A 15,915-nucleotide genomic window follows, 5' to 3' on the forward strand; every position below is an offset into this window, starting at 1 on the left:
GTAATTATACATTTTGCCGAGACAATTACCGAGCACTCGGCTGTGCCAATTTCGGCATTTTTCTTTGCCGAGATTCAGCAATAAAATTTAAGTGTGTACAAGCTCCGTAAGTATTTTATGCTAGTCTGCCACCATCTCCAATGGGCTTTTCCTGCTTCATAATTAAATAATTTATGTTTGCAGACTAATGTTTCCAACATATTCCATATAGCCACAGGGTTGAAATCCGGTAAACTCACCGGCCACTCCTGAAATATCTCGCAGTTCAGACTTGGGTTTTCGTTGCTTTGTGAGCGGGCCCCGATTCCTATTGAAGAATACAATCCCTGTAACCAGACTGACGACGTGCCCACGGTTCGATGAGTATACATTCCTATAGTACAGATTCCGGATATGTATTTTGGTTGACCTTCACACTTTCAGTGACAAAAACTAACGGAGCCCGGCCATCACCGGGGATTCCAGCCCAAACTATCGCAGATGTTGGTTTCTGTCCCCAGGTGATCGTCAGCGCGTTGGCTTATGAAGGTTGGGTATTTTCGTTCTCCAGCTATCTTTTGACTGTAAGTTGTAAAAAAAACTTCTACACACACACGTAAATCGTGCAGCTCAAAAACTATGTCCTTCTGCCGTTCTCCAACTAGGAACAAGGCGACAAATGTAACAAAATACACAATGTAACGAATGCGACGAATACGGTTTTGTGTGCAACGTAATGGCTGTTGAAGTAAAGCAAAATCTATTATAAAATCATGTCGGTTGTTTAAATGTTCGAAAACTGCGTCCCTTCAGCTACGTCTAATCTAATACAATTATCCTGTCTTATTAATTCAAATTTAACATAAACTTTTTCTAGTCAAATGTTGATTGAATAGCAAAGTGATCAAAGTGTTTCAATCGCTGTAATTATGAACCATTACTGACAAAGTGTTCCACTACTTTTACGAACACTTTCACGTTGTGTTTCTACTTTTTATGTTGGCAATTATTCTCTTAACTTCTTGTACCATTCCACAGTTGGAAGATGTAGCTTCTGTGAATATTCAGATCATAACCTAATTTTACCACTTTGTATATACCAAATCGTTCCGCTGTGCTCTTGTTTTGGTGTTACCTAATACTTCTGTTGTATTAATTGTTATACACACTTGCATTCTCCAGTCTGCCCATTGTGCTTTTAAGTACATTTCACAGCATAAAACTTATTTGAAAGTCGTCGTTGTATGGTCAATCGCAGCACAGTTTCGAATAATATCTCGTTTAACCACACAAACATTAAACAAATGCTCGTGAGATAATTATTAATTTATATTTTCTGGTAAATTAAAATAGGTATGCTATTCTTCTATGTGCAAAAGAATTCCAAAACATAACGTACTATGGAGAACTGTTTGCATCTCATGCATACAAAAGAGTGGAAGGATGTGTTTTTTTTCTATTTCATTAATCCCGAACTATTCTGGATTGATGCGAGGTTCTCGAATCATTAAATAAATCTTGGCGAAGATTCACATATGTGGGATGAATTCATACCAAACATGCGAGGTAAATATGTGAGTATCATGTTTTGTTCATTTGTTCAGTAGAGGCTAAAACTGCATACCGCTTAAGATTAAAGAACACAACTCATTAACACCTTCTTCGTGTTGCATAAAGACACAAGAAAAAAAAAGAAAGCTGCATCCAAGTGGTAACTGGGAAGGAGCAAAAGTGTAAAGTAAACATTTCTCTCCAAACTCACTCGATAATGTGGATGGGACGAATGGCTAAAGATGCCGTGAAAATTTGCATTCGTATCCATTCGACGATGTGGAAAAGTGTACTTTGAAAAAACGTGAAACCTGACGAAGAGGACACAAAGCGGTCTGCGAAATTTGTTTTTGTTTGTCTTCGGAGCTGCCATAAATGAGCGAATTTCACTTTCAATCGCCAGTCACACAGACGGAGCAGCAAAAGTTTCGCAGTCGATGTTTGCTGAAAGTGAATTTCCCGGGTTCGACAAAAACAGGTGCGTTTGCATTGCCGCCCGCACGCACTGCTGTCATACAACGGGTGATGCACGGGTTCGTCGCGTTCTGCCGACTTAAGTTATTCTCCGGTTTGGAAGTATCTTCGTCAAAAAAAAAAAAAATTACAACACGTTGAAATAACGGTTGAAGAATTGGAATCAGAGTCAGTTATTCAAACACTTTCCGGAGGATAGGTTGAGACTGAATAGTTGTTAGGGTATTTTCTTACGTCCAATTACTGTTTATTATTAACGTATTATATACTCGCATGATGTAAGTGAATGTAGAAGAACAAACACCAACCGATGTTGTATGCTAAATTAACACCTATTTCCAATGGTTCTCGTTTAGTGGTTGCCAATTGCAAGCTTCCTCAAACTTCCGAACAGTACCGAGCGGATAAATTTCACACCATTAAATCTAACAGTGTTTCAACAAAACCCCCTTTTTCGTGATCTACTTACAATCGTATTTGGCTCTCATCAAATCTTTCCCTTCTTTCGTTCCTCGTTTGCTCTCGCAAAAGGCGTCTGTTTTTAGCTCGATTAAAATGAGTTTAAAATTTCTACAATTATTTTAATGGTTTAACGGATCTGTCTGGTTCTCTTTTCTATCTCTAACCCTTGCTAATTTAATATACTGGCGGTCAGCATCACCCTTGGCGCGTTACATTTTCAACTGATTTAAGTGAATCTTTCGATCTTCTGTTCCCTTTTCGACTTAGCATTCTCAAGTAGAAGAGGAAAACAATGATGATTTCTCAAAAGAAAAAAATATATATATTGGGAAGTTTCGGAATTGTACTGATTGTATATATACCGGCTATTTCGCTGCATCTTCCCGAAGCCCGTCCGTCCATCTTCCGTTACATATCCAATGAGCCATTCAGCCCTACAGCAACCTTGGCTAGGCAGAATCAAGCCGGTAAAAAGCTTTAGTTTTACGAAGTAATAGGCTTGAATGTGGAATATGGGAAAAAGAGACCTTCTGGCTCCGGGCTCAATCGGAAATTGTTCCACTTTTTCCTCCCGGTGGCGATCAAGGCCTAGCGCAAATTCTGATGAAGAAATCCAGAATCTAGTTTTGCGAAAGTGGGTCAGTCATTTGCTGTCTGATGTTTCTCAGAATAGGTCATGCTACCCCCACACGTAGCGTCGATGGAGATATTAGAGCCCGAGAGTGTTTGTTAGTGAAAGATACGGAGTACAATGAGGAATTTACTTACGCCCACGCATATTTGGATGCATTTCGCTTGCCAGTGAATAGTGGTGACAGTTCTGCTCGCAGTCGGATTAGGGTTTTCACTTTGTCGGCTTCCCCTGTGGAAGAAGGAAATAAAGATAGAAATAGTCAGTAATAAATGGTGGCATTTAGCATTACCGTAATCTTGAAAGGAAAAAGGTATTGAGTTTTGTCGTAAATATAATGAACATATTTTTTAGGTGCTGGAGATTCATAGCCCTAAGTAACAAATAAGGTGTTGAAATGCAACACATAATACGAGTGTTTATTATTACAAATTGCTACAAATGTGCCAAAACGCTCTCGTTGATGTTGGTATGTTATTGTTAGTGTTTAAAAGGATGAAGAGATTTTGTGCCAACTAAAAAACTTGTATTTTGCGTTTAACTTCTTCGGAAACTGAAATTTGTTGATTTGTTAAGTTCAAGCTATACGAAAAGGGTTTCACACCAAACCAAATATCGAAATCGTTTTAGTTTAAGCAAACACAAACAGAGGAAAAACATCATTACTACTAAAACTAAGTCGGATGAATTGTGTTTTGAGAAAATGTTTATTGTCTATTTAGATATTCCTGGAAAAATTTACAAAGAATTGTGAAAAATTTGGCTCTCAGTTGTACATTGAATCCAGCTTTAGGTAAGAAACGTGTTAGTCTCATTCATCGGTATTTTCGAAATGAACTAATCTTAAGCTCATTTTTTCGAATTTTTAACGATATCATACTGACTAGAAATTAGAAAAGAAGAAAGAATATGAATACTTCAGAGCCATAGTACTCAAGAATGAGCAGGATGTGAAGATGAAGTGCGAAAAAGTAAGAAATGATAAGGGTCACGATAATAAGCAGAAGGCTTATGACTATCTTCTTTCTTATCTTCTCATAACTTTACTTTGGTCGTTCCGGATAGTAAATAGTAAACGACTTTTACCTTTACTTTCTGACACACCAAAGACTCGGGCGATCTGCATTGTTGAGATGCCAATGTTCGACTCTTCTGGAAGATGGTAAAAGTTTTGTTAAGAGTTGTCTTTTGCTTACTTACAAGACCTTTGACAGGTCTCACTTTTTCGAACTTTACCTGCGCATCCTTGCTTCATAGTTCATATTCAAATCCTGTTTCCTCTTATAATCTATTGTTAGTTCATTGTAATAAATAAATAAAAAATATTTTGATTTGAAACAATCAAAGCAATCCTCTGATGAGAAGAACCAGTTGAATTATGCTGAGTAACATACAGTCTTCAGCAACTTGCAAATTTTTAGTAGCGCCATGATCGCAGAAGTGCCTAAAATTTTACCTCCAGTACGACTGTATCGGGCTGATGTTACTGGCGACTAATTGTACCGCTTGATGGCGATTAACAAAAACGCTGGTCTTCCTTTCGTCTAACTTACAAGATGAAATTGTTGAAATACGACCATGGGTGTCCTTTTTGGCTCGTCCAGTTGAACAGCGGAACTGATATGTATCTGACTACATCGAAAAAAGCGAACAAGTGTGGGGAGTAGTTATCGTTGATTCCAAAAATTCGATGAAACTTATTTTTGAGTTATGTGTGGTTATCTCACGCTACTGAAAATTTAATCATAAATAGCTATACGTTCCATCAGTTCTTATTCAATATATTTTTCCACATGGTATTTTTCACTAATTTACTATACACGTTTTGTAATGGCGCATAATGCCTTCATAAATTTAGCTTAGGTTTTTTATCAGCACTATTCAACACAAAACTGGAAAAATACTTGAAATGAAACATTGCAATTAAGTTTGGTAGGAGGTGGGACTCGAACTTGTAACTTTCTGCTATCCGGGAAAATTGTTTCACCAACTACTCTGAATGTGATGAAATGTAACTCAGAAAGCAACCCAGCAGTGCCGAGCATGTTCAGACTTTACACGGTTGGTATGTAATAAACTTTTCAGGCTATCACGCATGTGCTTGAGCATTCCTCACTCATTGATAAATCTAAGCAGCCTTCTGTTCTTCTGGATACTGGTACTTGAGAATTCTGTTCTGTATTTTTTGTCTCAAAATTGCTTTCAACTTTGATAAACGATTTCAAATAACGTACATGTGTGTGTATGTATGTAACGTTTTTTTGCACTAACTTTCCTGAATATTATTTGGATCCGACTTTCGGTTCCAGAGTTATGGGGTAAAATGTGCAAAGAAATGAAAATATGTGTTCTAACTTTTCTCATAGATGGCGCGACCGATTTTGTCATCCGTATCCGACTTCCGGATCCGGAAATATAGGGTAAAGTGTGTTAAAAATTTTATACCATCACTGAAAAGGGCGAAAAACCGTAAAAAGTTTTCTAAATCGCCCTCAAATCTTCTCCAATTGATAATTTTTATCAGCAGACGGTCAAACAAACCGATTCCGGTTATTGTTTTAAGAATCGAAGAAAATTATTTTGAAGAATACCACAGTATTATATATGATAGTATGATTGATATGAGAAAGGCATCATTACACCCCTAGGTGGATTAAAACAGGTTTTTCATATTATGTTGTTGGGTGAGATGTTAAATATGCATACAAGAGCGTAATCTATAAAAATGAAACACCGAACATCTTCTGTAACTTTTTAATCGTATGAGTCAAGGAACTAAAATTTTTAAATTGCCTGCTACAATATAAACGAATGAATGTGATTTAGACAAAACAGTCGATTTATTATAGTGATATACTGAAATCATCCGAAAGCTCTATTCAACAGATAATGTACGTGTATTAATTATTTGATAAATTATATCAAATCATTTTAAATCCCAAAAAACTAAGATCAGCAAACTTCACGCGCATCTTGATTGTTTACTATTTTCACTATATTATTTATCGCAAGAAATGATTAATTGGTTATATTTATTGATCTTGGCAGCCGACCACCGAGAGAGAATTATTTATTTATTTACTTCAAATCTATCAGAGTTAGGTGATCAAACAGTTATAGGTAATTGAACAAACAAGCATTTGCCTACTATTTATTTAAAATACCGATCTATATTATTAAAAGTATGATATTAACGGATTTTCGCGGTAGTTGATTTTTATCATTCACTTGATAATCTTCAAAGACAAGTATTAACTTGGAAGAAGAAAAAAAACAAACAAACATACGCAAAAGCTAAATGGAAATAGATAAGAGATCATATTGTCATGAAAAGACGAGAAAATATTTTTGAAGGAAATACTCTTTGTTGAATGAAGCGATAATTTAGTAAGCTGATGTGAATCGTTGAAAAAATCTGATAACTGAAGGAAAACAGAAACTTCTGCAATTGTCACCTTTTACGACATGGAAGCAGCAACGCAGTGGATCTATTGTTGGTTAAGTTTTTTCCACCGAACTCCACACGGCATCTAGGCTGGTCCTGTCCGGAGAAAGATAATATGCACTATCAATCCCCTAGTGGACCCCAGCCGCTGCTCAAAAGAAGGGAAGAGAATGATCGTAAAAGTGGTCCAATGGACAGTAAAAATACCAGGAAAGTGATGCATAATCAGTTCAAGAACCGTCAAAACATATCAATTCGAGATATCGCTAAAATGTCGAAGGTGTCAGCCGGTGTTGTACAGGAAACTACATTCAAAAAAATCCATTGCCGGTGTCATGATTAAATTTCATGAAATTATGAAACAGGTCGATCATGCCATTATTTCATGATTTCATGAAAAATGGTTGATATCATGAATAATAATTCATTCCCCAGGAAAATTTTCATGATATCAATCATTTTTTGTAAGGCCAACTTTTGTCAACTTCTAAATTCAATGATGTTCCGGATAATGTTCGGAAGAAGAAATTATGGGAATAGGCAAATAAGCACGTATTGACAACTCCCAACTCGTCGCGTATTGACAACTCTGATCTTTACATATGACGCAATTCGTAAAAACAATAATGACAAATCTTTGACAATCATACTATCATGCAGGCACGAAAAATCCCTTTCCCTCAGAGGTTGAGTAAAACAAGACATATTTTCGAAAAGTGCGGTTTCATTCCACCGGCATCTTGATCTTCCACGATAGTACCGTTCATGTGGCGTTTATACTATTTGCTGGTTGCCAGCATGCTGGTGCCGTGGTGGTGTGTCTGCCAACACTTGCCAATGTTTACACTATTGCTGGTGATTTGTTGTAGATGAAATTCGTAAAAACAATAAAAATACATGTTTTTAAGCAGTTCAAGCTTTATTCCTAGTTTTTAAATTGACACACTTTTCGCGAACGAATGGTTTTGATTGAGATAAGATTGAATTCGTCGCCATCTTGAAATTGTTCACCAGCATCGCTGGCAGTTTGAAATTCCGAACGATCAGAAATGTTCATGCTGGCAACAACCAGTAACTCGTAAGCGTTTACTTTATGCTAGTAACTAGACTTTTACTTAGTTTTCCAAAATTTTCACCACAACTCGGCTCGCACAAAGCAACTGTACATAGAAATGCCAAAAACAAATTTTCAAAGGATTTAGCAATTCGCGTATTTCGCCAGTATCTAATTGACAACTGGTTATGTCACTAAATTTCTGTTTGAGCTGTTAGTAGAATGTTCTCACTAATAGTACAGTTGTTGTACCGTTGAATTCCACTATATTACGTCATTACACTCTCACAAAGTCACTATTTTCACAGTCACTATTTTTCCGAAAGTGTATCAAACGTTATAATACAGATACGTATTTCGGAATGCTATTTGCATCCTTCTTCAGTGTATCGGTTTAATAAGTTTATGTTGGTTATGTGAATGCTACATTAGATTACAAGGTTACAGTTGATTTGAACTATAATCAGCATGTTAAAGTATTGAGAACGTTCATCAGAAAATTGCGACCTGAGGTTAAAGCAGATCATGAAACTTTCGAGTAGAAGAGCCAAATATTCGCTAGCTGATATTTTGTTAGGAATGCTTAATGCCTTCGCAAGCATCCACTCAAGGACAAGGCATCAAGAAATCCATAAGTCGAACAATAAATGAACATATTGACAGTGAGATATCGAGTTGCCTTTGGAGATGGGGGGCAATTAAAGTTTTCGATTAGGCGTGTCTGGAAAGCGGTATCTAATATCGTCATGAGATATCTAAGAAGCCTTTCAGCCAGAAGCTTTGAACATGTAGTGAAACATTTCTACGTCACATTGAAGTTGAAGAAAACTAAAATAGTCGATCTAACCTGTTTGCCCGAAACGTGTTCCAAAACTGTGCCAGCTCAATTTATCAGCCGATCAGTTGCTATTGCTTGGAAACAATCGAAGCAAACCCTTGAATCTAAAGTACCGTTCATTCTACAAACCGAAAAAAGCATGAACACCGAAAAAATCCACAAGTTTCTCAAACGTTTCGTACCCCTACCGCACCTTTCCCATTCGCTGATGCCTGTTTTTGACAGCTGACCTACATATGATCTACGCGATTGCGCTGCAAACAAACCGAGCCAGCCAAAGTAAGCGAAGAGGCAAAACACGTATTCACGTCGTTTATTTTCTTCAGATTCGGCCAAACGGCTGCAAAAGTTCAACCTCAACGAGAGTGTCTTCAGCGCTGTTGGTCGTCCGCTGAAGGGAAAACTTTCCCTCTCAACGGTGACGATGACAGCCACACCAAAACCAAGAGCAGCGCTATGATCTTGTGGCTGGGTCCCACCTAAACCAGTGGTGGTGGTAGGGTAGTAGTAGTAGTATCTGCTGCGCGGAAACCTACCCTGCAACCCACCCTAGCACAGGAACCTCGTCTTGTGAACATCACCGACGGAACCCGTCCAACCACCCCTCCTCGTTTCTTCTCGACAACAAACCATGCAAGGTGAATTGAACCGAGTTTATTGACACTAAGCTACTCAACCTCCTGCAACTCGTCCCTCCCAACCCCCGATGCGCTAACACACATTTACTATGCTACTGCCTTCCATCAGCTGGAGGGAAAAAAGAAATTAGAGTCATCGTCGTTTACTAAAAGTCAGTTAAGCAGTCTTTGGCCTTCAGGGTTGTAGTCGAACTATGGTGGATTTGGTGGAGTCCATGATCCGCAAACATTTTTTTCTTGGCTTCTAAGAGAGTTAGAAGTGAGCATACAAAGTTGTGGTGAAACTTTTTAGTAATTTTTTGACTACTACTATGAAGACTAAAGCGTGCCGGCTAAAAAAAAACAGACGATGGTATTTATTTTCGTCGCAGTGGTAGAAGGGATGGTTTTTGTTATTTTTATTATTTGGGGGCCCATGCTACTTTATATGTTATACCTGCTACTGCGCAGTAGTTTGTTGTTCGTAAATTTGGACCTCTTGCTAGCAATCGAACGGATCTATTACGTCAGACAGTTTGTACATACATCTCGCCATCTCTAGTGGCTGTGCTGTTCAGCCCTCCGAGGCATGATTGCTGTATTTTGGAAAATACTGCAAGCAAAGCTTGAAGATTATTCGAGTTCTGAATTCGAGTGCACAACTTTCTGATTTGTATCATTTTGTTGTTATTATGATTTCGATGTTCCACTATTCGAGATTACCTTCAGTTCAAGATAGAATGATAATTTTGAACTTTACAGTCACATTGTGAGCTTCAATGTACGGATGAATAAGCTTTTTCGGGCACTACAACTGCAATTTGAGAACTGTATAGTTTTACGTTTACAGTTGTGCATGCCTTGCTAAATCATAGACTTTCTTGCGAGTTAATTGGCAAAAACTATTTTGAACTTGCTAGGGACATCACTTTGGCCAATGGCTTTAAAAAACTTTTGTTCTAAAAGCTGCCTATAATAAAGTAAATAAACCTAGAGACCCGAATGTAACACACGGAGGACCCGCAGATTACAATATTTCAATTGTTGTTTCACGCCCTGGTTGTTTCAACTAAAATGTTGTTGATTTAACTAACATATCTGTTGATTTTGTCAGAACCATTCAGGTAAACAAAATTACTGCATTCGAATGCTGTCACTTGGCAGACATTACACCAGAAACGTTTCATATTGTAAATTTTCAATGTCGATTACGTAGTAGCTATTTCATGTAAGTGAAAGTATGTAGAAGAAGAGTTCATTGTAAAACAAGTTTTCCATGTATTAGATAGATATTCCTACAGTATGTTTTAGTTTCATTTGCGAGTAAGGTATTTCCGGACAGTTTATGCCAATGTTATTAAAAACGTTTAATGCTTAAAGTGAAGTGTTACTTGCTTTTATGCATAGAGGTAACTTTGCTAGGATTGTGTCATTGATCAGTTGTACGAGTGACACTTTATTGAAACGTTTCATTTTTCCCTTAGGGTGTAAGTCATTGCTCAACTGTAACGTTTCATTACTCGCTTGTGGTACGTGTCATTGCTGGGTGTCATTGCTAAACTGCCAGCACGATAAATAAAAAATGACAGTTTAGTTAAAACAACAATCGATTAGTTGTACCAAATTTTAAGCAACCAAATTCAGAAAAAAAACTAATATTTTAGTTGTTTTGTGCTCGCTGACTTTTCCGGGCAGTAATCGTAAATGAATTAATGTACGGAGACACAAACAGCGCTGCTAGTGAGAAGTGGGTGTACTTTTTTTCTAATACGCAGGAAACGTTATATACTCATTTTGTGAACATTTACGCACACATTTCACACTAGAGGCGCTTTTGGTGTCACGGGTTGTTCGATTTCTTTACAATTAGACATCGAAACCCGGCAAGATGCCTGGGTCGGTTCAGTGATTCCGGTTGGAGGATGACTTCCGGTTCACTGGCGCCCCGAAGATCCACACCGGAGATACGTCGCAATCTACTCGTCTAATCCCTGTCGAAGGATCTAGACTACGCCAAAGGAGAGCTCCCCGACGAAAGAGTTTCTCCCGACACTGAATCTCGTGTTTCGCCACACGGGACACCCGCTTAGGGTGTATGTCATTGCTCAAGTTTAACGTTTTATTACTCGTTTGTGGTGCGTGTCTTTGCTGAATGTCAATGTTAAACTGCCAGCACAATAAATTAAAAAATGACAGTTTAGTTAAAACAACACTCGATTAGTTGTACCAAATTTTAACCAATCAAATTCAGAAAAACCACAACAAAAATATTGTTTGTATTTGATTTATGTAGTAATGTAATGGAGCAATCAATGACACCAAAAAGCCAAATGGGTGTCGAAATGCTCCTAGAATTTATATATAAAGTTACATGCGTATTTCACACATCCACATAACCTCTTACTTCTCACTAGACGCACTGTCAGTGTCTCCGTACAGTGGTTTACTTACTTCATTTACTTTATGCTATAATTTATATTCATCTACGTTTCGTCGTCCATACGGGTGCAACCTTCGTATTTCGTGAAAACATCATTGTACAACTTCTGGGTACGTCTTATAGCCACTAGATTCTGTTTCAGTGTCCTGTATAATTTTTTTACTGACCCGAAAAGAGCCAATGCTTTGACTGTCTATGCATTCCTTGGGGCGATATCATAATCCTACAAGCTCTTTGAACATAACTCATGGTTTGAGTTGCGATTACACAAATTCATAAACTGGAACAATATGTCAAAATTTGAGTATGGATTTGAGTAAAGTAAATTCATTGCCATGAGTTCTCTCGCATTTATTCATGCATTAGAGTAAGCGTTGAGTTTTTAAACATTTGAGTGGAAAAAATACTTCTTGCAGTTCAGAGCGTTTTCATTCTCGGAATATTCTTATCGAAATAAAGAATGCAAGAATACGTTGTTTTCCATTGCCGTTTCTAGATCCGATTTTGAAAACATGAATCAACGTCAATCATCGATGTTTTGTGGTTTCAATTATGCTTAGTGAAAAGCCCTACATAAGGATATCAAAATAAATAATGGAGTCAAAAACCGTTCAAAAGGAAACGGTTTTGAATCACTATTTTGCGCATTCAAAAGAAAGAAGAATAACTTTGTATATGAAAATAACGAAGAAAAGTTTCTTCATTTTGATAGCAAGGAACTCAAATTTTGAGTTGAACTTACTCAAATTTTGAACAAAATATTGTTTTCTTATTTTGAGTAAAAATTACTCTAGTTTTGAATATTCAAATATAGATTCTGATTCCATTCCGTCACTGTCGCTTTTGAAACATTCCAGATTCGACAACTAGGAGCGCTGCAGTGATAAAAATTACATTGCATGTACATGAAATTACATTAACAAAAATGTGTTTCTATCGGATCTCGTTGTTCGATTTTTAAATGAGAAATGCTTTCGTACTGTTGTCCAGAGTTGCATTGTACATTGACTGCAAAGCAAAGTCTTGGTATTAAATTCCGTTTGGGAATGCCGTAGACACAGAATCATTGGATGACTAGTACTACGATTCTACTGACACTAAGAATCCTTCCAGGCTCGAACATACACCAACTTACTTTTAAGATCCGGATCAAGCTGTAACAAGTTTATAACCAAATGCTGTTTTCGTTACAAGTGCTGATATAAGCCTGGTCTTGTTAGTATTAAAAATAACGAAACTTTTCTAATAAGCATTCAATTCAACTCCTCCATTTCCGTTGGAGAACGTGCTCGCATCTTATATATTTTTGCATAAAGAAATTGGTACTTTAAACTATTCTGTTCGAGAAAACTTATGATTCTTTATTGTATTTTTTTCGATTTGGCAACTAAATAGATCTCTGTCATTTTTAGACATTATGTTCCCACACCCCGTTTTGCACAATGTTTACTTCTCTTTCATTCTCTTCTGTAACATCACCATCACAGCTCACGGAAGACCGCTCCAGTCGGTAACCAGCATGCGGGTCACCCGCCGGCCTTCGCAGCCTGGGGATGTTTCCCGCGGACCCACACGGACCGAAGGATGTGGCAAACATAGATATTTACCAACGCCATCTGAAAGACACTCATGCTGTATTCAATTCACCGGCCACTGCCGCTTAAGGGGCAGTTTGTAATTTCAGGAGTACAGTGGTTCAAAAGTCCAATTTTACACTCTTTATTGATAATTCGTTAAAAACGTGGTTTTCGAGGTATATATATTCAGCAAAGTTGCTCAGAATGATAAGCGCCATATATTGGAAAATTTTATTTATGTGATCAATCCTCCTAAAAGTGAGATAAAATATTAGTTTAGCTCAGGGTCAACATAGGGGCTGAGTAACTTCGACAAAGTTGTGCAGAAAATCATTTTATACAAATGTGTTTAATTTACTATTACTATTTATGATATAATATATTTTCTGAAAAGGGTGTCCTAAAATCAGTTTTTGTAAGAACACTCATATATTTTTAATTTCTATGAGTTTTTCATGTTATACAAAGTTTTTCATCATTGAAAACTACACAACTTTCTCAAATATACTATACTGCTATTATTTCAGTTTTATGAGACAGAGCAATTTCTCCTGTAATTCTAACTTGTCCATCATCAACAGACGCAGAAATCTGCAGAAGAAACCACTTACATATAAAACTACTTCAAAAGAGTTCTTATACTGTGGTTGAATTACTCGCCTGCGATCGTCTGCAGGCGAGATATGTTCTTTTCAAATATTTTGCAATGATAAGGTTCATTGTATGTCAGATCAGATTTCAGTGTATATTCGTTACCATGGTAATTGTCACAAAATATGATCTATTTTACGGAGATTGATCACATTAACAAAAATTTCCGAAATATGGTGCCTATCATTCTAAGCAACTTTGCTGAATATATTGTACCTCGAAAACCACTTTTTAAATGAGTTATCATATAAGAGCGGAAAATGGGCTTTTGAACCACTGTGCACATTACAAAACGCAGAAATAGTTTTCTCTGCCGTTGTTGAACTGAAATTCAAAAAAGTTTATCCAGTTGAATTTTCTAAATAAAATTATGTTTTTCTTATCTAGCCATAGTGAAGAAAATGGCTTTTTCGTTTTTCTACAATGACTGGTTTGCTAAAATTGTAAGTAGAACCTTAAGTCAAATCATCATTTTTCGTTCAAACTTTTGGTTGCTTTGGATTTTTGAAATGCAGAATTTGATGGCTTGGTTTTGGACGTAAATATTTTTATTTCTTTGATTGGTATTGGCGATTGAAAAATAATATTGGTTAATATCATTCAGAAAAAAATAAACTATCAACGATTAGCATTGTTGAAACTGTTGGAAGACGAATGTTACTTGATTATCCAAAGAAAACGTAATTATTATGCGTATTATCAAATGGAAAGAACATTTCTGTGTCAGTCTCAGTTGAAAAGCATTGACTGATGTTCCGTTGCTTAGTTGTTTTTTTGAGAGTTCATAGTCAATAAGTTACTGTTCATCGAATTTAACTACCGAGTTACTAGAGTGCAAAAATGTAAAAAGAACCTAATCAAAACCCATTATTTTATATATTAGCACCTTGCATCTGAATCACAGGTTGTAAAAGATATCCAAGAAAAACTTAAACGCCCATCGTTTTAATTAAAAAAAATTAGACTTTAAATCATTAGCTCGACTTAAGAGGCACCGCAAGCCTTTGTTGCATTCACCCTAAACTCTTTTACTGTTCTCCACCACAACTACATTTCGGAAGCTTGTAGTGTCTAATCTCCTCGGTGGAAGAAATCAACCAAGGCTTCAGTGAACCAAAGAAGCAACACGCCAGGCGAAAGTGAAAATGATTGATTAACAGCCGCCTTTCCCCTCCTATCATACGAACGTGTTCCTTATCCAGCGTGTTCTGCATTGGCAACAGAAGTCATCGAATCCGTCCAGTGATGCACTCTTTCACTGTGTTTCTTATCTGAAGCTTGAAGATTGAAGGAACTCTCGAACCCATTAAACCGGCTGCGCTTGCTGTTGTTATGCCAGCTACCTTTTGTAAGGTGGCTAAGTGGAAAAATATAATCTTGGAATATCCCCACAAAAGAGCATGCTGCTAGCAAAACCCAGTACGAGTCGGCACATAGCTACATATTTTTACTACACTCACTAACACATGTGCACCTTTCCACAAGCAACGAGCATATTTTGTTCCGAAAGGCTGCGGTAATAATTCACGATGATCATCGAACTCTTGGTGAAAGTCTTTCTGGTTGGTTGTTGTTTGCCATCAGGCATTCCAAAGCGATCCAAACCACCCCTTGTCGATCTCCGTTGTTCCACCGAAATCGAGCAACCCCCAAAGCGAAAACTCGGCTCAGTGGTGAAGCCGTGCAAGTTGGTAACTTCTCGAGCATCCCACGGTGAAACGGCGCAAAGGCCGTTCGTCGTTTCCATGCTTTGCCATGCCATGCCGTGTCGGAATTCCTTCTGTGCAACAAGAAACGTCGCTTGGCTTGGCGAGCATAGAATCGAAAAGAAAAACAACATCGGAGAAGGTCTGTGCCAAGAGCGCTGGAACAGCATTTTCCTATGCTCGTACCCATAAGTGATTAGTAAGAGTAAGCCGAACCGAAACCAAGTCATGTCGGTGTCGACAGTAGGTAGGTGCCTACATAAATGCACCTCGGCTTGAGCGGTTGATTGTAGGAAAAATGTTTTTCACTGCCACGCAGTAAGCGGCGGATTCAATATTACCCATGCTGGTGCATTTTGCTTCACTGGAGGCACACAGCAAGTCATGAACTTGAACCTGTGCAATTGAATGGCTGGAGTTTCGCGGAAGGAACTCAATCTTAGTTGGCGATGTTCTAGCAATTAGTGGTCGTTCTCATAACGAATTAAGA

The 15,915-nt window shown here is 37.6% G+C and overlaps 1 protein-coding gene across 3 annotated transcripts in view; it reads right to left on the reverse strand.

Moving 5' to 3' along the window:
* Positions 1 to 15,915, reverse strand: part of LOC131440470 (putative uncharacterized protein DDB_G0292292) — a 153,593-nt gene that overhangs the window by 66,480 nt on the left and 71,198 nt on the right. For all 3 annotated transcript variants that reach the window (XM_058611772.1, XM_058611773.1, XM_058611774.1), the window contains exon 3: positions 3,235 to 3,328. In XM_058611772.1, coding sequence (XP_058467755.1) covers positions 3,235 to 3,328 — 94 coding nt within the window. The remainder of the gene's footprint in view (positions 1 to 3,234; positions 3,329 to 15,915) is intronic.

The sequence above is a fragment of the Malaya genurostris genome, chromosome 1 (assembly GCF_030247185.1).
Source record: "Malaya genurostris strain Urasoe2022 chromosome 1, Malgen_1.1, whole genome shotgun sequence".
Taxonomy (NCBI): domain Eukaryota; kingdom Metazoa; phylum Arthropoda; class Insecta; order Diptera; family Culicidae; genus Malaya; species Malaya genurostris.